This window comes from Parasteatoda tepidariorum, chromosome 5 (genome assembly GCF_982258835.1).
Source record: "Parasteatoda tepidariorum strain Cologne lab strain chromosome 5, Ptep-v5.0, whole genome shotgun sequence".
Classification (NCBI taxonomy): Eukaryota; Metazoa; Arthropoda; class Arachnida; order Araneae; family Theridiidae; genus Parasteatoda; species Parasteatoda tepidariorum.
This window is the reverse complement of record NC_141759.1, coordinates 17696330-17720956: the sequence shown is the minus strand read 5'-3', so window position 1 is coordinate 17720956 and position 24627 is coordinate 17696330. Positions and strand designations below refer to the sequence as shown.

At 32.3% G+C, this 24627-nt stretch overlaps 1 protein-coding gene across 1 annotated transcript; it reads left to right on the top strand.

The window, feature by feature from the left end:
- The first annotated feature begins 4631 nt into the window (after positions 1 to 4631).
- Positions 4632 to 8051, top strand: LOC147808616 (uncharacterized). Its single transcript, XM_087162642.1, has one exon. The coding sequence runs from the start codon at positions 4632 to 4634 to the stop codon at positions 8049 to 8051; it is 3420 nt and encodes a 1139-aa protein (XP_087018768.1).
- Positions 8052 to 24627: the final 16576 nt, after the last annotated feature.

Below are 24627 nucleotides of genomic sequence, written 5' to 3'. Positions count from 1 at the left end.
ATATACTATTTTTTCATTTATAAATTTAATTTTTAAATGGTTTTGATCACCACTATTCTTACAAAAACTAAGCACATATATCATTATGCGTTACTATCATGGTTGTCAACTTAAGGTTTCTCAAATACAACGTATTTGTTTGCTTAAAATTGAAGTTTTAATACCACTGGGAAAAATTATAATGGAAAGGATTAAAAGTTGGCAGGTATGAAACATACAGCGAAATCTTGGTAGCTAAATTAGCGATTTCTTCGAAACTTAAACAACTATGTCTCTTCTTTTTAATAAAATCTAAATATCTCTAAATGACATTTCCTTAGTATTTATTTGGATATGAAATGGTATTATATATATTTTGTTAATTGTAAAATGTTTGATTTATTACGTTTCGTTAAAAACTAAATCACGTGTTTAAATATATAGTCTATTTATATAAGCAACAATAAGCTAGTTATGACTTTCAAACTGGAACTTTTCCAGGTGTATTTAGGCTTTTTTTTAATATTTCTTTATTGAAATTACTGTCCATACTGCGTTTTATTGTATAAAGTGCTTTATTTAATTAGCAATTAATGTCTTATAAAAAGTTAAGTCTACTTCCTAACACAGCTTTTATTAGGAGCTGAGAGGATAAGCCAGGTTAGTGGCAATCTCAAAGCGACTAAAATCAGGAAAAAAATTTTAAAAATTTATCCGAACTATTTTATTGCAGACTTATTAGAAGAGATACTGAATAACTGTTTTTCTTAATTTATGCACTGGTACCTAATTTGGATTAAAATCACGAAGGCATTCTCAAAACTAATGTGAAAGCGAAAAACAATTTTGATCTCTTATATACCTTCATATTAATGCAACCACTTATGATATTTTGCTGATTAATAAATAACCTCGAAAACGTCTCTTGCGTACTTCTTTAAGCTTTTCAAATGCGACTTGGATTGGAACGAACCCCCCCCCCCCCCCTAATTTATCTGTAGTGAGAACGCTAGAAGGTAAAAATCGAATATGAGAACAAAACATTTTAAGTTTGCATGGATGAGTAAGATAAGTGTTGAGGGAAAAGGATTCGTCTCTCCTTCAGATACTGCAGCTTCATAAACGGGTTTATCCCCGGCGTATTACGCAGGCAGGTCTTGTTTCTAAATTGAATATAGTGAGAATAACCAATACCATACGTGCCAACATTCACTCTTATCGAGAATGGATTGGTAGTAAAACAATTACAGAAAAACTATCTTCCTCAAAAATATATTTATATTCAATCAGGTTGAATTTCGCTATCGTAAGGACTAATATGCTTTTATATATTTGTTGTAATTATTTATATGTAGTGGTGGTCAAATTTATTTAAAATTATTACTATAATTCAAAAAGTTTAGTGAAATAACATGAATTTCACTAGCACTTTAAATATGAAAATAAAATCTTCTGGGAAAACCGGAAGAGTTGGCAGCTATGCAATACCATTTAAAAGCTGTTTACCTACTACAGTAGAATCTAGAGAAGATTCCATCCGGTAACAGAGAGCTATCAGAAGGATGTTGCCATGCACTAGATCTAGCTTGAAATTCCAATTCAAACTTACAGTGTTCTTATTTTTGTGTCTCACTATAGAAACTTGCTATAAAGATTAACAATATATTCTGATGGGATAGTTAGTTTGAAGTCGTTTCTGATTGCTAATTTTTTTTGATATAGCGATGGATGTGAGGATTTTATTTTAACTGGCATGAATTTTGTTGAATATTTTTCTTGGTGCGATACATCAGGCAGGAGAAGCATAGGTAAAAATTTTATTTTATAACCTGCTTTGAATGGCTGATTCAAATTCTGAAATTACGACAATCAAAGTTCAAATCCATTTCCTTCTAATTTTGTTCCTGGTCCACAAGACAAGAGAACTCCTGGATCAAGTAGTAGATGATTTTATCAGTTTTCAGATGGATTTTATCAGCATTTGCTATACATAGGGAAGAAAAATCACGAAAATTACCCATGGTTAGTATGACTGCAAGGGGATTCTATTCCATGATCCATCCGCTACTGAGTATATTTTACGTCAGCAACTGTGGTCAGTGTGAGTGGGGAGCAGAGCTCGCATGAACTAGTCAGTGCTGGGATTTGAACCTGAATCATTTCATTAGGATGAGAACGCTCTATCCCTCTGGCAAATTGTATTTAAAAACCTCTTTAATTGAAATGGCAATTTTTATATACTTGTCTACCAGGAGCCTGAAAGCCGTAACTATTTTTTAAAATATTCATTCCATATAAGTCTGCAATTTTTGGCTAGTTCTAGGTGCTAAATTTTATTGTCGATCAGGACATTGATGGTAATGTCTTTAGTGAGCATTGCTCTTCTCTTAAGAGTTTTTGATTAAAAGGATTGGTAAAACCTCCCTACTGAGAGGGCGCTGTGAGCGCATCAACAAGTAGTGAACATGTAGACACGGAAGTGTCAAGTTGTATTAATCCTTTTTTCGTTATTAAATATTTGTTTCGTTATATTTGATTTGATTTCGCCGATGAATTATTTTGAACTATTGATATAAAACCACTGAACCTACCTTGATATTGATTTGAACACGGAACATTTATGCTGCTATCGGCCAAAGGAAGCTGAATTGAATTGAAACTGATTTGATTGATTTGACGTCATCGGCGAACGAAATATCCAGGTAAGAATTTATTATTTACATTGAAGCTGAATTACCTGGATAGAAATAAATATGGCAGAAAATATTTCAAAATTGAAAAAGAAGCGTACCGCTGTACGAACAGCACTGACAAAATTGATTAATAAAATTGAAGAATCGATTAATGACGAAACAGAATTACTGGAACAATTTGAAGCTTTTTTAGCACAAGTGAATGAAAAAGAAAGCAAATTGAATTTTTTGAATGATGAAATTGTAGATCTTCTGTCTGAAGATACAATTTCTGAAGATGTTGAAACTTCTGAAGAAATCCAAGAAAAAATAATTTTTTGGAAGACTAAACTTTCTTTAAAAATAAAGAAAATGAATTCTATCCCAGCTGATACAGTTTCAAATACCTCTGAAACAAATGATTCAAATAATTCTGAATGCATGAACATAAATCTACCTAAATTAAATATAAATAAATATGCGGGAAATTATGCGGGATGGTTAGATTTTTACAATTTATTTGAAAGTTGTATTCATAATAATGTAAAATTAAGCAAAGTTGATAAATTTAATTATTTGAAATCGTATTTATGTGGAAATGCTCTTGCATGCATTAACGGATTTGCAATTTCTGATGAGAATTACGATAAAGCCCTAGATTTATTAAAGGATAGATTTGGGAACAAAAACATGTTAATCAACGCTCATTTGAGTGATTTATTAAATTTATCGCCTGTCAAAAATCCTAATGATGTTATGAGTCTTAGAAATTTATATGACAGCGCGGAAACACAGATACGCAGTTTAGAAAGCTTGGGTATAAAAGGAGATACTTATACCAGTTTATTGACACCCATTTTAATGAAATTAATTCCTTCAGAATTTGTTTTACAATTTAATCGATCCCAAAATGATAAGGAATTTGATTTAAGTGCTCTATTAATGTTTCTCAATTCAGAAATACGGAGCCGCGAGCGATCACTTCAAATAAATAATCATAAACCATCGCCATCTTATTTCCTTTCCCCACAAGAAAGATTAAAAAATAAGAATTATGGGTTTGTTAAACGTAATACCACGGGCATGCCCTTGAAAAAAGAAAACACTTTTTCTATGATCTCATCCCAACAGAGCCTCTCATCGGTGCCAGGCAATGAGAAATGCTTATTCTGCAATAAGTCACATAAATTAGAATCGTGTTATACATTTAATGCTAAGGAAAAGAGAGATATTTTGAAAAAGAAAGGATGTTGTTTTTTATGCCTTAAACCTCGTCATCGTGTTGCAGAATGTTCGATTAAAGAAAACTGTTCCTTTTGTGGGGGATCCCACCATATTTCAATATGTTTTCGGAAACAAAATGATTCGGATATTGAAAGTCCTAATCAGAAAAATGTAACAGATAGCGTCGTTTCGGCAGTTATTAAAACAAAAGCTAATAATACTAAATCCGATAACATTTTGTTACATACATGCGCTGCAGTGATTGGGGATGAAAAGAAATAGGAAATATGCCGCGTTTTCCTAGATAATGGGAGTCAGCGTAGCTTTGTTTTGTCGTCCCTTGTCAAAAAACTTAACTTTCCTATAATCAGAGAAGAAAGTATTTCAATTTGCACATTTGGCGGTAATGAAAACAAAGGGAAAACATATAATGTCGTGAAAATTAAATTGCAAAATAGGCAGGATCCAAATTTATTCATCGAAATTGAAGCAATTGAAACAGATAATATAACGGCCTCACATTTACCTACCCCTCCTGAAAATATTGATAAAAAATTTAGACACTTAAGAAATATACAATTAGCTGATTGTTATGAGTTTAATGATAAAGAAATATCAGTTCTCTTGGGTGGGGACTATTACTATGAAGTAGTTACTGGGCGAATTATGCGATTAAACAAAAACCTAGTAGCAGTCGAAACATTGTGGGGATGGTCTTTACAAGGGGGGAGCACAAATTGCGAAGAATTATTTACAATGAGTGTTATTGTTAATGAGTCGATCATTTCCAAACAACTTAGTGAATTTTGGGATTTAGAAAATTTAGGAATTGAGGCAGAGATATCTGACGACAAAATTAATGATAATGATATAATGTCCGAATTTGAAGCTGGAATTTCATATGAAAATAAACGCTATAAAGTCAAATTTCCCTGGAAACCGCATATGAAATCGTTGTTAGAAAACAATGAGCAAATGGCAAAGAAGAGATTTATGAAATTAAGATCAACTTTAAAAAATGATTCTACTTTATTTAGTGAATATAGCTCAATATTAAAGAACTATCTTTCCGAGAATATCATTGAACGTATTCCAGTTGAAGAAGAGAATTTGCAGAAAAACGCATTTTATCTACCACATAGAGCAGTGATTTGTACTGATAAGACTACAAGCAAAGTACGGATTGTGTTTGATGCAGGATCACATGATAAAGGACAGTTAAGTTTGAATGAATGTCTACACACCGGTCGTAATTTCATACCAAACTTGTTTAATCTCCTGATCAAATTCAGGAAAAACCAGATTGCTTTCGTAGCAGGTATTAAAATGGCCTTTTTGATGATTGAAATTAATGAATGTGAAAGAAACTTTACAAGATTCTTCTGGGATGATGAACCAGAAAATTTGGATTTGGAAAAGAAGTTGGACGTGTTCCGAATGTGCAGAGTTTTATTTGGAGTGAAATCAAGCCCTTTCCTACTAGCAGCTACAATTAAACATCATCTGAAAAAATACATGGACACATTTCCGTCGACCTACAAGCATCTGAACCAGTCTCTGTATGTCGATGATTTCCTTTGCGGAGAAGACAATGTTCAACAAGCTTTGAAAACTTGTAAAGAAAGTGAACAGATTTTTAAAGATGCTAGCATGGACCTTCGAAAATGGAGAAGTAACTCACCTGAACTTACCCAAGAATTGAAGGATTTGAATTTTGAAGTTGATGAATCTGGAAGTGCACTGGACACTAACTTGATAACTTCTAAGGTCCTAGGAGTTGGATGGAATGAGAAAACCGATACATTTAATTTTGATTTTAAAAATCTGGAAGCATTTCTCTCCAAAAGAAAGGAAACTAAAAGATACTTATTACAAGTAGCAGGTCGACTATTTGATCCAATAGGTTTTGTTAGTCCATACACTATTCGAGTTAAATGTTTGATACAAGAAATTTGGTGTTTAGGTCTGGACTGGGATGAAAAGTTGCCTAAACAATTAGGAGTTGTTTGGAACAAATGGTGTGAGGAAATCGAGTATTTAAAGAAGATACGAATTCCACGTTGCTACTTTAAAGAAACGTTACCTGGAAGTACAATTAGCATACAACTGCATTGCTTTTCTGACGCATCCAAGAAAGCTTATGGAACTGTGGCTTATTTACGTATAGAATTGATTGATCGAAATATTATATCATTTGTAGCTTCAAAAAGTAGAGTAGCACCTCTGAAGACACTATCAATCCCAAGACTGGAGCTCATGGGCGGACTTTTATCAGCAAGAATAAGCCATAAAATTGAATCTGCTCTAGAATTACCTCTCAAACGATTCTATTGGACAGATTCGTCAATAGCATGTTACTGGATCAAAGGAGACCCGAATAGACACAAAGTGTTCGTGAAGAATAGAGTACAAGAAATACAAAAACTGAGCAAACCCGACCAGTGGCATCACTGTATAGGAAAAGATAATCCTGCTGATCTGATAAGTCGAGGAGTATCCTTGAATGATCTTAAGAGCAACGAATTATGGTGGCATGGCCCCACCTGGTTAACATTGAATGAAACAGAATGGCCAGTGTCGTTAGAACCAGTAATTCAAACTGATAAGAACATCGATGAATTGGAAATCAAGAAATCAGTTACTGTAAATGCAACAGTTGAAAAAGAGCCAGCAGATGATTTGATCGCAAGATATTCATCATTCAGTAGACTGATTAGAATTACAGCTTTATGCTTACGATTTGTGCATAATTGTAAAATGGAACCAACATTAAGGAAAACCGAGTGTTTAAGTGCGTCTGAATTAGAACGAGCCACGGAAAATTTAGTAAAACATGTACAGTTATCTGAATTTTCGTCTGGAGTCAAGTGTTTGCAAAAGGATCATCCTATTCCAAAAAATAGCAAAATATCATCCTTAAATGTATTTTTGGACAAGAAAGAAATATTGAGAGTAGGAGGAAGATTGAAACATTCTAGACTTCCTGAATTTCAAAAACTCCAAGTACTTTTGCCTAAGAATCACCATCTGACTGAACTCATCATTGATTATTTTCACAAAAAATCTTTGCATTCTGGAGTACAAACTACCCTGAATTTGATAAGGCAATTGTATTGGATTCCATCTGGTCAAAACCAAGTTAGAAGAATATTAAATAAGTGCATTACTTGCTTCAGAACGAAAAACCAAACCATCAACCAAATGATGGGAGATTTGCCAAGAGACAGAATTGTGCCATCGAGACCTTTTGAAAGGGTCGGACTGGATTATGCAGGTCCCATAATTACGAAACCAAATTTGAAAAGATCAAAAGTTACTCTAAAATCCTACATCGCTATCTTCATCTGTTTCTGCACAAAAGCCACGCACTTCGAAGTTGTGTCCGATTTGACGACCGAGGCTTTTATGGCGTGCCTTAGAAGATTTATTTCAAGAAGATCCAAGCCATCAATCATCTGGAGTGACAACGCCACAAATTTTAAGGGTGCAAAAAATATCCTTAATGAGTGGGAAAGAATTTGTAAAACCACTACTGTTCAACGATTTAGTGCAGAAGAGGGTATTGAGTGGAATTTTATTCCACCAGCTTCTCCCCATTTTGGCGGATTGTGGGAGGCAAACATAAAAGCAATGAAACGCATTTTGTTAAAGGTGACAAAATCAGCTATTTTGAACTTTGAAGAGTTAACCACATTAGTGACTCAAATTGAAGCAGTTTTGAATTCCCGTCCCTTATCACCCCTCTCTTCCGATCCCAATGACACTAATCCTTTAACGCCGGGACACTTTTTAACTGGAAATGCTATTTTATCTTTCCCTGAACCCCATACTGCTTCGGATTCTTTATCTTTTCATTCTAGGACGAAACTTGTTCAGAATCTTCAGAATAAGTTCTGGTCGAGATGGAGCTCTGAGTATCTACAACACCTTCAAACTCGTGCAAAGTGGAAAGTTCAGAATCCAAACTTGAAAGTGAATCAACTCGTCCTCTTAAAGGATCCTAACACCAAGCCTATGTACTGGTCTTTAGGGCGCATCCTGAACGTTCTGCCTGGAAAAGATGGACTAGTTAGAGTTGTTGACGTCAAGACCTCTACAGGTGTTCTACGACGAGCCATCAACAAAGTAGCACCATTGCCGATTCCAGATAGCCCTGCAGACACAGGAACTTTTTGAACATTTCTGAACTAACTTTTTAAACTCAATCAATTTGAACTTTAATTTCATTTAATTTGCTAATTTTAAATTTCAGCACTTTAGATAAAGTCAGATTTAAATATTTTTATTCAGAAAATTTGATGTATTGTGAATTAATTTTTAATTATTGTTTAATTATTTTAGTGGTAAATTTCATCGAAATTTAAGTGGGGAGAATGGTAAAACCTCCCTACTGAGAGGGCGCTGTGAGCGCATCAACAAGTAGTGAACATGTAGACACGGAAGTGTCAAGTTGTATTAATCCTTTTTTCGTTATTAAATATTTGTTTCGTTATATTTGATTTGATTTCGCCGATGAATTATTTTGAACTATTGATATAAAACCACTGAACCTACCTTGATATTGATTTGAACACGGAACAAGGATGTTACTCTTCTCTGAATTTAAGACAAAACAGTAATTGGTAGATTGTTCTGCAACTTCCTATTCGAATTTCTGAAATATGAGAATTGAGATTTTCAGCTTAATGCAATGACCTGCCAACTGTCACTCTCTCCGAGAATGGATTTACAGAGGGGTTGTAAAACAATAAACGAAAAACAATTTGACTCAAACTTATATTTATATTTTGATCCCATTAATATTCTGCTTTTATATATTTATTGTAATTATTTATATGTAGTGGTGATCAAACTCATTTATAATTATCATTATAATTCAAAAAGTTAATTGGAATAACCTGAGTATTGCTACCACTTTAAATATGAAAATAAAATCTTCCCCAAAATCCAGAAGAGTTAGCAGGTATGCCCTATCATCTGTGGACGAGTTTTACCATTACCTCCTAGATCAGAAAGAGTCCACTCGGTTTTTTATAAGTAGTCTGCGCAGACTATTTAAAAAGTGAATCAGTTGTGCGCAGGAATCCAAATTATTTTCTATTATAACTAACTAACTAATCAAGTCTTCCAGAGTACCTATCTGGGAATGGATATTTGCTCCTTCATCTAAATTGAAGAATATGTGGTGGAAGAGAAGGGAGGTGCTGCGTTAACATTAAGTTAAATCTCAGAATGAACAATAATTGATAATCAAAAAATCAAGTATGGGTTATACATAAAAGTAAATCGCAAGTTGATACAAAATACAGGGAACAAATTGAAGATAAAATATTTACACTATTTACAAAAGGGGAGGACTCCCTCGCCTTCCCCCGGTAGTCGGGCTTCATTGGTGTAGAGTGCACATTTCGTCTGGGGCAGTGGGGATAGTCATGATTATCCGAAATGCTTAGAGAGAACACAGTCGCTTAAGAAAAAAGCGGTTATCGGGCTGAAATTTTTATTGTTATCAATTAAATCGATGTCTAACAACTTATTGAACTCGCAAGTTGAACAATTTTTGGCACCTTTAAAAAAGGATGCATTGAGAAAGAGGTACTCGTCTATTTTGAGGTCATTATAAAGGGTGTTATTTCTGACAACCCAGGGAGCCCCAGTGATTCTTAGTCTCTTTCTTTGTGCATTTGTAAGCGTCCCCCAGGCCGTGGTTGTTTCTATTATAAAATGAGAAAAGTTTATCATACATATTTGAGAATTGAATCGGTAGTGGTAGATTAGTAAATAAGACAAACCAATTATATTCAAATATTAAACAAATTTTTAGATATATATTTGCTACCACTATCGAACTTTTACTAGATTTTGTATTATATGCTTCGTTCGTAAACTTGTTAACCTTCATAATGGTCTGATCGGACTACCTACCTACAGTAAACCGTGTGGAGGCTTAACCCTTTCGCACCGACTGTCACAAATACGTGACAGCAAAAAACCGTATCAATCAGGGTAAGAAGATAAAACTGGTAATCAAAGTATTTCTTTAGCAGTTTATTTGTAGGCGGAGTTATAATTTTTTGATTTATTTAATTCACCATTACTTTGTTCAAAATAAAACTATTTAGTTATACTTTGAATTAACATTGATTATATATATGATTAAACTAACAATAATTAAAATAAAAGCAAAGTAAGTCTGTCAAATTAGTAACGACTACATTTAAGTTACCGTTTTTTATTTAATTGAAAATTGATTCTGATTTTGTACGAATGCTTTTCTGAATCACCCGTCCCCAAGGGGTTAATGCTATAGGAGGCGTTGGTTTTACGAAATGAAGTAACAGTTTTGCTCACCTTAAAAGTTCCAAATAACTACTTTCGTCACTTGTATAGGTTGGCGTAACGAGTACCCTGATACCTTTCAATGAGACTGAGCATTTGGGCATCATCTTGTTGCTCAGTGCAAGCTTGCAGGCTCACGCAGTTTCATCTAATATGGTTACAGTGGAAGCTAAAAAGTAAACGAATATCGGCATTCCTCTCGACATTCGCCCGGAGACGCTGCTGTGACTATGTTTACGAGGTTTTATTTCAAATCGAGGTATCGGTTCAATATTTATGAATAATTTTTGCTTCAGTTGGCTAGAGAAGTGAGGTTTGTTTATGAAAAAAAACCCTCTAGAAATGAATTCATCAAGTTTAATTAGTTGTTTCACCATTGAGAGTTCTTCTCTTAACACGTTCAAGCCGGGCTGACCCACCGGTGGGTCACGCTAGATTGTCTCATCTTGGCAGCGCACCGGAGTAAAAACTGGTTACAATAAATTTCATTTTTTAGTCTTTTTCCTTGAATAATAAAAATTTATAACTACCAATTTTTTTAAACGGATGCAATTTTTATATTGAATTGCTTCTTCCCCGTGATAAATTTCCTTACAGTGAATTGTTATTGCTGAGAATAGATTAACTCCTCCCGAATATTATCTAATATAGAAATAGTTCTTCTACCAGTATTTTCTCTTTTCCCGTACCGGTATTTTCACTATTCCCGGCGTGAACGTGTTAATCCATATTGTTCATAAGCAACACATTTGATAGAGTGGTCGTTACTCTTCATCAAAATGGAACACTGGTGCAGAAAAGAAGATTGAGAGGTGCAAATGGTGCAGAGGAGATATGATATGAAGTTCTGATAGTTTTATTTATCATTCCTTAGCGTCTGTGTGTGAACATATAACTTTTTTTTCCCCGTTTGGATCGCTATTGACTGCTAAATGTAATTGAAAGAGTTAAAAGTTAAGAGTTAAAGTTAGCTTAAAAAATTACTGATTCAAAAAAAATTTTTTTTTAACTGCATTCTTATTAATGAAACTTTTTAATATAGCTTTTATTAGGAACATCTTTCAATTATGATTATAAAGTTTCACCGAGATAACAAAAAATTTATTTATTTCAACAGCAAAAAATAAATTTTTTTACACTTTCAAATAGATTTTAACTTTTTATATTATTTAAAAAAAATCAAGTTTAATTTAAAGTGCATAGAAATGTAATGTAATTTAATTTAAATGTTTGTAAAATTGGTTATTTTTTAGGAAATTGTTAAAATAATAATATTTATCAGTGCTTTTTTTCACATTAACGTATTTTTCGGTATAAGTGTTATTATCAATTTCATGGTAAAAAATACTGTGTAATTAATTCCTCAACTTAAAACATGGTTAAAAATCAAACTGTCGGGATTACACGTAAAGAGACTAGAAGTAACTGAAAATTAAAAATGAATAAATAAAAAGATCAATGCGTGTTTTAATTTTATATTGAAAAGTAGATGCTTGAGTAAAAAAAAAAAAAAATGTTGCAAAGAATCTGTTCACTTTGGCTGTGTACAATTGAAACAACTATGTAAATATCTTGTACATATCATGTACAAATATATATACATATGAATATATATATATATATATATATATATATATATATATATATATATATATATATATATATATATATATATATATATATATATATATATATATATATATATATATATATATATATATATATATATATATATATTATATATATATATATATATATATATATATATATATATATATATATATATATATATATATATATATATATATATATATATATATATATATATATATATATATATATGTAACATAAAAAGCTTCAATTGATCTTTTTATGTTAGTTTCTTTGTTATAAAACTTCATCCTAACTAATTATTCTAAACGAAATACTTTCTCAAACTTTTAAAAGCCACATCCTGTTCTTAAATCTATTTTTGGCTCAAGTATGCATTTAATTAAGAGCAGGACATTTTTCCCTTTGCTCTTGTGTGGGAAACGTTCGATCTATCTTATAAACCAATAGCAACTACTAAGATTTCCCTCTTTCCCTAAATTAAGACATTTTACGGATTTTACTTTGCAAGATTTTCCCTAACATATAACCAAGGAGCGCAACTTTTCGTGTGGACTTTCACTCACTCTCATGACTGCTCTTGTCTAATAATTAATAAATAAATTTTGTACCCTCCTTCCCGACCTATGACCTGTTTTAATCCTTCCACTCGGCAACGACGTTATAAGTCGCCAGGATTTAACGGTCGGGAACGGGGTACGGTACATCAACGATATGGAATATCTCTCATTTAAAATTAAATAAATCAACTTCGGAAGAGGGTACTTCAAAAATATGGAATAACTTCAAATCATTTATTCAAATGGACATTTGGTAAATAAGCAGTCAAATTCTTCTTCAACTTATGGCAATAATTAATTCATCCTGTATCTTCATCAAAAAAAAATAATCTCTTCAATCATCAAACGTTTAGTTTATTATAAATTATACCTACGCACAGTGGAACTAAACGATCATCCGTTTTCCATGTCTATGGTGCATATTTTGTCTACGTTCCTGAGAATACTAGAAAGCTGAGCTTCAATTTCCTTCCTTGGAGTAAAAAGAAAAACTGCATCGAACTCCTGATAATTAAAATGTTTTTATTGAAACCCTATCCCTTGGAGAAAGCGTTGATTTTGCCATTAAGTGCTGAGCTGGATCTTATCGTCGATGAATTGTTTTCACACGATGTCTCCTTAGATGTTCGACATTCAAAAGAAAAATAAGCTTCAATTTCTCCGTCACTATTGGTGTTAATTTACGATTCATCTTAACGAAGAAACAAATTTTTTCCCTAGCAGCTCTCGTCTTTGGTTTTGGAATTGTGTTCACGGAATTTCAACGCACTCTCAACTCTGATGTTGTGATTTTCAAAATATTTTGGACTAATTCGAACTTTTTCACGTATCCTTTGAATTTATTTATTTATTTATTTATTTTTTTTTACATTTCTCATAAATCAATTTCTTAAATGATTATGATTTTAATTTTTCCCATATTTAATGTTTCAAAGTAAAATTATTTTTTATACATTAATCGTATTTACTGTTGAAATTTTTTTCTTTAAATTTTTATTTTCAGTTAATTGATTTATTTGATTGAAAAGTGTTTCGAGAAATTATTTTCATATTGTTTTATGTGTTACAGCTTCTATGATTTTTTGAGTAGTAGAAATTATATTTTTGTTTTACAGTGATTAGGATTTAAATGAAAATGCCATTTAAATTTTTTTTCTTTTCGTAATGCAACTGCAATAATTATTGAGATTCACTTTTAATATATGAATGCAATTACGGTGTGGCAAAAATTAAATCAAGAAATGTTAAAACTAATGCAAATAGTTTGGAAAAATGAATAAAACACTTGTTGTTAGAATTTAAATTGAAGTACAACCAAACATTAATGCTTTAGTTCAACGTTGGTAAATAGTTCATAGCTCAGACATTTCCATAGACAAACAACATAAAGATAGGAAAATGATCAAACAAAAATTGAAAAGTATTAGTAACCAAATTCACTTCAAAAACACGTAAGAAATAGAAATAAAAATATTTGAATTCCCTAACAATTGTGACAAATTAAATTACCAATTGAGATCTCAGTAAAAAAATTACTTTAATAAATATCCGAGCTAAAATTTTTAAAAAAAAAAAAATTATGTCCAAAAAGAAAGAATGAAAGATATAAATGAAAAAATAAAATAAAAGGTAATTTGCAAATTAACCAAACTTGCACTTCAGATTAAAAATAAGGAAAATAGCTAGATCAGTCAAAAATTAAAAACTGATTTACCTTAATACCATATTAAATTTGAAAGCTTTGTTTTGGATTTCAATTAGCGATAAATTGTGTTAAACGGGTTGTAATGTAAAATCTGAGAAGACTGATCATCTTTTCTGATTATAAAAGCAATTTGTCTTTACAATTTTCCTGAAATACGGGTTAATAATTGCAATAAAAATACCAATAAAGAAAAAGTATAAACAATATAGAAAGTAGAAATAAAAGAAAAGAAAAATAAAAGAGTGAAAAGAAGAAATGTTATAGAAGGCAAATTTTGGACATAAAAAAAAAAAAATAATAATAACAATTCAAATAGCAAAATTTAAAATTGTCTTGTGTTTTCTAATATTCTTGAGACTAAATATGATAATGGTGCATAACATTGTCAAAATCATGTTGACAGAATCGTGCAAATCCAAGAAAATTAATAAATTCCTAACTTCAGGTGATTTTGCAAAAAAATTTTCAAATATTTTGCTATTAAAGTGACAAAAAATGTAAGGTGAATAATAAATAAAGTGAAATGAAGTAAATACTGAAGTCTTGGACTTCAGAGTAACAACCACTGTGTCATTTTTGTTTTCAAAAAAGGTAAACAACACTCAAATATAATTTCAGATTGAAATTTTTCCAGTTAAACTGTTTTTTGTATTTTGTGTTTTACATTTTAAATTACAAATTTTTAACAAATGTTTATAAATTTTTGTCATCATGATTGAAGAGTTAACTTAAATTGTATTATTATGAAGAATTCTTATAATGAAAAAGCTGTGTTGTGATCTTTAAACAAAATACTTTTGAAATTGAAAAAGCTGTTAATTCAGAAAAAAAACAGTTGAAAATGAAAATTTTACATTTGCTGATAAAGCTACTACAGATTTTTAATTGTGTTAAAATTTTTACAATGAGAACATATGTAAATGTTTTATAAGTTATATTACTATTATATATTGTTAAAATTACAAATTTGATTATCTTAAAAGTGCTTCAATCAGAGTGAAGATTTTGCAAATGGAAAATTTTTTTAAATTTTGGATTGTAATTAAACATTATTGGCGAGGGGGGATGTAACATAAAAAGCTTCAATTGATCTTTTTATGTTAGTTTCTTTGTTATAAAACTTCATCCTAACTAATTATTCTAAACGAAATACTTTCTCACACTTTTAAAAGCCACATCCTGTTCTTAAATCTATTTTTGGCTCAAGTATGCATTTAATTAAGAGCAGGACATTTTTCCCTTTGCTCTTGTGTGGGAAACGTTCGATCTATCTTATAAACCAATAGCAACTACTAAGATTTCCCTCTTTCCCTAAATTAAGACATTTTACGGATTTTACTTTGCAAGATTTTCCCTAACATATAACCAAGGAGCGCAACTTTTCGTGTGGACTTTCACTCACTCTCATGACTGCTCTTGTCTAATAATTAATAAATAAATTTTGTACCCTCCTTCCCGACCTATGACCTGTTTTAATCCTTCCACTCGGCAACGACGTTATATATATATATATATATATATATATATATATATATATATATATATATATATATATATATATATATATAGAGTTACTGGGCTTACTATTATAACTGTCAATACAATTTTTTACAGTTTATCTCTAACGTATTATACTGAAATAAATATGGAAATGCATTTTATTAAAGAAAGGCAGATATTTTTTCTCAATCTATATTATTTAAATCAAAGTAATTAAAAAAAGATAACATTACTTAATATAAATACAAGAAATATTGTTAGAATTCAGACATTTTTAAGAAATCAAAAAATGCTTTACTTGTGATCTTAATGGTTTAAAAAATTATGTTTAATTATTGCAAATCAATTTTGAAATAACACATACACAATTTGACGCTATTTTTTTTCAATTTTCTTTGCTATTAATTGATCATAACTAACGTTCAATTACAGTTAAATCACGATCACAGCTAGCGTGTTTATGACGTAACTGAAAATACATATTAGTTATGATCAATAGCGAATAACAGTTATATTATTGCAAGTTAACTGTAAATGCAAATTGATCATAATGCATGCAATAACAGTCAGAACTTATAAACATTTACAGTTAAGCAGAGTTCTCATCAATTAAGAACAACTGCGAAATTATTAAGGCAATAAATTTTATTAATAAAAGCAGCTTCTTTTTAAGTAGTCTCATAGGAAAGTTTATCATTTTTAGAATTACTGATGGAAAAAACAATACATCTTTGATTCAATACACAAATTTATTTTCATCTCAAACGGACGTTTTTTTGCTTCTTAAATCTGCTCTCTTTGTTCACTATTTATTTAGGTTTCAATTAGTCTGATAATGAAACATACTTATTCAAATACCAACAATTCCAACAATTAGGCATGCTGTAATTTAGGTTTTAATGTGATTACTCTTCAATTTATTCAGTGCTTCTTGTCAGTAAATAATGTAAACTTTGTGTAAAATCAAATAATAAAATGACTCTCTCCTTAAGTAGAAGAAATCAAGTCCTAAATATTTTTACTATTGTTAAATGGTAAAATTTATTACTATTGTTAATTACTATTGCTAAATAGTAAAAATATTTAGGACTTGATTTCTTCTACTTAAGGAGAGAGTCATTTTATTATTTGATTTTACACAAAGTTCACATTATTTACTAACAAAAAACGCTAAATAAATTGAAGAGTAATCACATTAAAGCCTAAGTTACAGCATGCCTAATTGTTAGAATTGTTGGTTGTTGAAAGGAGAATATCATAGGTTATCTACAATAAATCTCTCTCACATGTTGAATAGTAAGGGAGAAAGGAAGCATACTTAGCCTTAAAAACATGTATTCATGCTTAAAAACATGTATTCATAAAACATATTTTATTAAAACTGCTAAATTAATCAACATAAACATATTTGTTGAATTGTTACTAGAATACAATATATTAGCTATAAAAGATTTCAGAAACGCTGTTTATTTTTATTCTGAACACAATGTAAATCAAAACAATTTTGTAATATACTCACCTTAATACTTACACCCTGTTACATCTTTGCTAGTATTTATTTTTCTCTAGACGATGCGATTTAGAAGAGGCAATAGAAAGAAATACTTGATATTAAAATAATGAACAATTCTCCATACTAAAGCTTCACTAAGCCACTTTGCCTCTCATTGTTATATCCATCAAGGCGGATCGCTCACTGTTGTCACCAACAATTCTGTACCATCTCATCATATCTATTCGAACACTCACTGTTGAAATGTTTAAATACAAAAAGAGCCAACTCCATAGAAACCCGCAAAGTTGGGTACGTGAAAATACAAACACAAGGTATCTGAAAATACAAACACATGTCTGAAAATACAAAAACATATCTGAAAATACAAAAACATATCTGAAAATACAAAAAACATATCTGAAAATATAAATATTGAAAATACAAATACAATTAATGCCTAGCATAGACTATACCTGGTATACTACTATTAGAACCGAATAGACTTCCAAAAGGTAGAATATGGCATTTTTAACATTTAATTAAAAAAAAACATATATAGATTATAAAGGGACTAGATAAGACTTGCATTTAGTAAAACTGCCCCATATACCTAAATAGGCTTGATGAGAATTAATAACAATGTAATAAATTATATCAAGTGCCTCACTTATTAATTAACCATTTCTATTAAATGCAATATTAAATACAATTTACAAGAATAAAATATGAAAAAAGAATATTAGCAGCAGGCATTAAGCAATCACAAAAAATTAACATTAGATACAACAATACTATGCTATTATTTCCTAATATAATAAAGCTTAAAGAAATTTCTAGTTACAAAGACATAATCTGACCACAGTTTTTAGTATTGATGACCTAATAAACAATCGGAATAAGCTCAATTTATTAAATAAAGAACAAATCCAAATACTTTACTATTTTTTTTTCTCTTTTGCACTTACACAAATAAAAAAAAGTTTTATTTTTGTTAAGCAAACAAATCAGCATAGATCTATAGCTTGCCGGATATTTCATTTCATTGATACTATCTATTGTCAGACAATGATAGATAGTTTTCTATTCAACTCACTTTTAAAGTATTTTTAAATAACTCTTCTAGAACTGGTGTGACAATTAATTTTAATTCTGAAATTTAAATTAATTTCTTACAATCATTTCTGACCATATAAATCTAACCTCACAATGTAACACGTCGAAAAGATTATACTCACTTAAAAGAAAAATATTGAAGGAAAAGATTTTAAGCACGTATTGACAAAATTAAAATAAGTTATTCAATGCATTCACAAAACTTACCTAAATTTTATGTATATTAGAAAAACATGAAGCGACAACATTACTCAATCGATCCGTCAACAGATCTTTAAGGCGCATGCGTGAGTGAAGACATCACAACGATAGGAGACTTGATCTTCATCCTTTCTCTAGAACAGTGTTTCCCAAAGTGTGGTACGCGTACCCCCTGGGGTACGGGAGCAGTTTAGAGGGGGTACGCGTTCTTATGCGAAATATCTTGCAACAAACGAGAATTTCAAAAAATTTTATTTAAAAACAAAGCTAGCCATGAAAATTTACGATTACGCATTTTTCTATTGGCTATTTTTTGCAGAGTTAACAGTTAATAATTAGCGGTGTCAATAGCCAGTTGTGATTTTTAACTTTTGCGCAATTTTTTTACAGTAAAAAATGCATTCATTTTTTAATGAGTGGTACACAGCGTTACGAAGAATTTAGAAAGGGTACGCAAAACTCATAAGTTTGGGAAACACTGCTCTAAATAACAGCCACACATGCGAATCTTCGAAGGTATGGCCTTTTATATATACACATGGACACGCGAAAGATGTCTACTATGGAAACTTTTCTAAATATGTAGAAAATTTTACTTTTCTATTTAATGTGGTAGTCAAATTTTTGCATTCAAGTATGGTTCTTGTTTTAATAAAATTATTTTGCTTTAATTTTAAGTGACTTTATTACATTTAAATAGTTTAAACAGCAATAATTAAATAGTGAGAAATTACTAAGGGATACAAATCTATAATAGATATAAGGGATTATTAAGGAATTTTGTATCTACAAAACACCACAAAAGGACTTATCAGCAACGATCTCTGCGATGGGCGTGGTCTTATGCAGTGCTTCCACTGCCAGAAGTTCGGCCATACAGTGAGAACCTGCGACAGTGCCGCGACGTGTGTGAATTCCGCTGGTCCTCATCGGTGCTTCTAGAGCAGGGGTTTCCAACTTGCATGAGGCCGGGGGGCCAAAATTTAAAACATCAGTGAAATGACGGGTCGCAACTTTATCAAAATTTTGTATAGGACTCTTTTATATTTGAAGGAATAATAAATATTACTGTCGGATTTTTATCGAGTCGTACGACACAAAAGTATTGAATTTCGAATTAAAATAGGATGTAGGTTTTTAAAAATATTTAATAGCATGTTAAAAAAATTTGGGCTAAAATAACTTTGATGTGCACCTATGTATTAAACAATTAATGTGCAACAGATATCTAATTGTTAAGATATAAAACTTTAAAAAGGTTGGTATTAAAACCTACATTAAAACTTACTGCAACCACTAGAGAATAGATATTTACATTTTAAATTTACAAATGTGTCTGTAAATATTTTCGTCCAAAATGTGTGGTTTAAAAAGTTAAATCGGAGAATTTCTTACACAGAACATTTAATTCACAGAAACAAAGAAATTAAGTTTTTATTAACGAGAACAGTATTTTAAACCCATATAGATTTTTTACGGAAATTGTCCACAAAAATGGCAACTAATATATTTTAGTTCGCGGGCTACAAAAAAAGGCTTCGCAGGCCGGATGCGGCCCCCGGGACGCCAGTTGGAAACCCCTGTTCTAGAGCCAAAAAGATCGTTCCACAACACCTACGTGTGCCAGTTGTGGAGGAGACAATGCAGCCAACTACTCCAAATGCCCATCACGACAATAAAAAAGGAGCCTTATAAGCGGCAATAACATCCGATCAATCCAGATCCAAAGGCAACAGAGAAACTTCTACTGCAAGACTGCTTCTTCTGCTTGCCGACCTGGAAAAACTAATTTCGAATGAAGAAGTCTCCAGTTTTCTTCAGAAAACCATTAATTCCCAAGATCCACAGTAAATCCGACGAAGTCAGACCATCCGCCAATCACCAGGAATGATGGAAAGGTAAGAATTCCCAAGATCCACAGTAAATCCGACGAAGTCAGACTATCCGCCAATCACCAGGAATGATGGAAAGGTAAGAATTCCCAAAATCCACAGTAAATCCGACGAAGTCAGACCATCTGCCAATCACCAGGAATGATGGAAAGGTAAGAAAGGCTACTTCAGGGGCCTAAAGGCCTTGTGCAAGCACATTGACTATGACTATCTGTTTCCAAATGGCACCTATTTTTAAGACTAGCCGGGCGCTTCTTTGATAAAACATCATTAAAGTTTGTTTTGTTGAAATTTTTTTTTTTTTGCTTTACCGATAAAATTTGCATTTAGTAAGGCAATATATTGAGAGAGTGTTATATGGAGAGTTTTATATTGAGATATATATTGAGAGAGTGTCATATTGGGAAAGTGTTATTGGCATTTAATGAAGCAATATATTGATGACTTTAAGTCATTTCTTAATGTTTGCTTCCTAAAGTAGTATGGGCTTTGGAATGGATCGTAATATTTTATTTTGTATAATGTTACATTTATTTAGTTAGTGATATGACGCTGCGCTCTCTGCTGGTGAAGCATAAGGAGCTATGGGTCTTATGGCTTGAACATATAATAGTTACTTTACGTTAAGCGGCATTTTTGAGTGTTTTCCTATGTGGGGCCTCATAGCTTTTCCCTAATTCCTGATTTTCGAGATGATTTCTTTCATATGGTCATTCCAAATGACCTTCAACTCAGTGGAATAAGTTTATTATTTAATGTCAGGGTAAGGTATTTGTGTTTTTTGCACCACTGCAATAGTTTGATTGAAAATTTGTATGCTTTTAATGAAACTTGAAGTAATTCTAGAGGATTTAAATAATAAAAAATTGCTTTTATCAGCATTTATGGTTAAACGTCAGTTTGTACATTTGTCTTCAATTTCGTAGACGAAGTTACGCAGTCTTAACAAGTTTTTACGTAGTATATTCTCTTTTATTTAGTCTTTAGAGACGATTACGTAGTCCTGTAATTTCAAGCAAGTGTTAGTCGATTTTTAGAAAACTGCCGCGTCATCGGCATATAAATCAGCCAGATGATTGGAATCTCCATTCTTTCTGAACAATCTGACGATAACAAAACGTTCTGAGCGAGCCCACGAATTCTTCCATTTGACTTGTATGCTTCTGACAGTAGAGCTTGCTTTATTAAGCCTGATATGGAAAGTTCAACTAGTTCAATGGGAGGCAGATTATTTTTTCTTAAAATTATGATTGGGGACGTTAGTTATGATTCGTAACCTATAAATATTAATTACACTGTAGAGCAATTTTTTTTTGAATTTATACAATACACTACTTTTCACTAATTCGGGAGTGAGCATTTTAAATATGAAATTAAGATTTGTTTGAATTGAGTTGACAGAGCCTTTAATGGTATGTTTAGTTAAGTTTAACTGTTTTTTTGTCTCAATGCAAAAATTTACAACGAACGTATTGGTTTATATATATATATATACATGTACACCTGCCTGCTTCTTTGTAAATAACACATGAGGGGAAAAACATATAACATTAATAAATTTCCGTAAGGAACTGTCCAATATTTTTACTTTTAAGTGGATTTGATCTTACGGATGTGAAATCCCAGGGAACTTAAAAGCTGATTTTCTTGCCTAAGAAAAGAACGACAGTCGTCTCCCAACCCTTTGTCTTTTCACTCAATTTTATAATCTCTAGAGAATCTCAAATATATAATCTCTATCTCTTCCTTATTTTTTCCCCGGATTTTTAATAATTTTTTTTTTAGATAATTAAAAAAAATTCTTGAAAAATACTTTTGAAAAATATTTTCTATAAATTTCTTCTGTTGTCATTTTTTTCATTATTTTCCATATTTGCTCAATATTTTAACTTATTTTATGAGTTCTATATACTTGCAGCTTATGAGCAGGTAATATATATATATATATATATATATATATATATATATATATATATATATATATATATATATATATATATATATATATATATATATATATATATATATATATATATATATATATATATATATACACTCATGGACAAAAAAAATTAGCGCACCAAGAAGGAGTCGTCAAAATGAAACAAAATTTTACATACGTAATGACTACTTTGATATAAGTAAATGATTAGAAAATCAAAGAAAAAGGATAATTTGTTTCAGAGATAAAGGCAAAAGAACGGAGGAGTTAATACCCCGTTGGACGCCCTCTAGCGCGAATGCACGATGCGATACGATTGGGCATCTAAGTTCTGTATGATGTCTTGAGACATTTCGCACCATATTTGCTGTAACCTTGCCTCTAGTTCGTTCAAACTCGTGGGATGCCCAATTCGCCGTCCCAAATGATCCCAGATTAGCTCGATTGGAGACAAATCTGGGGATCGGGCAGGTGCCTGTCAGCTGGTGTCATGGTGCCACGGAATAATACTGGGGGTGACCGTGTATTGTAGGCAATGGCACCCCATGCAATCACACCAGCTGTGGGAGCGGTGTGTCGCTGTACTGCAAAGGCAGGATTGAGGCGTTCACCACGGGGTCTCCACACACGAACACGATTGTCATCACTGCTGAGATTGAATCTGGATTCGTCGCTAAAGACGACCTTGTTCCATTCCGCTGCAATTCAGTTTCCTCGTGCGCGGTCAAACTGCAAACGGGGGTGTCGATAGGTGGGCGTCATGGACAGCACACGCAATGGGCGCTGCGATACCAACTGTCCTTCAGCCGGGAGCCTTCGTATGGTTCGAGAAGACACAGGGGCCCCTAGTATTGTTCGGTGGAACCATGACAGCCCGGCGGTATGTCCATGAAATCCTGCAACCGCATGTGTTGCCACTCATGCAACGACTCCCAGGAGCCATTTTTCAACAAGACAATGCTCGGCCTCATACGGCAAGGGTGTCACAAGACTGTGTCCGTACTGTTACTACCCTTCCTTGGCCGGCCCGATCCCCAGATTTATCTCCCATCGGGAATATCTGGGATTATTTGGGATGGCGAGTTGGGCATCCCACAAGTTTGAACGAACTAGAGGGAAGGTTACAGCAAATATGGAACGAAATGTCTCAAGACATTATACAGAACTTAGATGCCTCAATGCCCGACCGTATCGTATCGTGCATTCGCGCTAGAGGGGGTCCAACGGGGTATCAACTCCTCCGTTCTTTTGCTTTTATCTCTGAAATAAATTATCCTTTTTCTTTGATTTTCTAATCATTTACTTATACCAAATATATATATATATATATATATATATATATATATATATATATATATATATATATATATATATATATGTATATATGTATATATATATATATATATATATATATATATATATATATATATATATATATATATATATATATATATATATATATATATATATATATATATATATATATATATAAACTGCTGTTTGTAGAAAATGCAACACCATGAAGGAATCATCAGAATCAAATGAAATTCGCAGCAAATGTCAATTATAGGATATTATGCAAATTAATAAAGTTTCAGAGCCATCGCGCGTGCGTGGCGCGCGCAGCGCCCTCTGAATTGATGCTGAAAGCGTATAAATAAAGTGCTGTAGCGGGACGTTGAAAATAGTCTATGATTATTTGTTAGTGGCAAACGTTTAGTGAGACCTGAGTATGCCTCCACGACGGAAGAATAAGAAATTCAAGCAACTTACGGAGTTTGAACGAGGGAGGATAATCGGCCTTCGAGAAGGAGGATTTTCCTATCGCGCAATAGCAGCTCGTATGCAGCGGAACAGTTCCACAGTGATGCGAGTTTGGAAGCAGTGGACCGACGAGCACCGAACAACTCGAAAAACAGGCACTGGACGACAGAAGGTGACGTCAGAGCGCGATGATCGACACCTGCTCCGCATGGCGGTGAATGATCGCACAGCTTCCTCCAGGCAGCTGGCAGCACATTGGTCTACTGCTACAGGTGTACAATTGTCGGCTTCGTCAATTCGTCGTCGTCTGCTGCGCCGTGGATTGCGTGCAAGGGTGCCATTATACAGGATTCCCCTCACGGCGGATCATCGACGGCTGCGTTGGCAGTGGGCTCTTGAGCACAGAGACTGGCGAGCTGATTGGCACCAAGTTGTCTTTTCAGATGAATCACGCTTCAATTTGTGGACCCATGATGGCCGTGTTCGTGTTAGACGTTATGCCGGTCAACGCTGCCTTCCTGAGTGTATTATTGAACGACATAGTGGTCGAACACCCGGAGTTATGGTCTGGGGTGCGATTTCGTATCATGGACGATCCAATTTGATACGAATTGAGGGTAATCTCAATAG

What these genes read in the sequence shown, in the direction of transcription:
- LOC147808616 (XM_087162642.1), top strand. Translation starts at nt 4,632, where the DNA reads ATGAGTGTTATTGTTAATGAGTCGATCATTTCCAAACAACTTAGTGAA.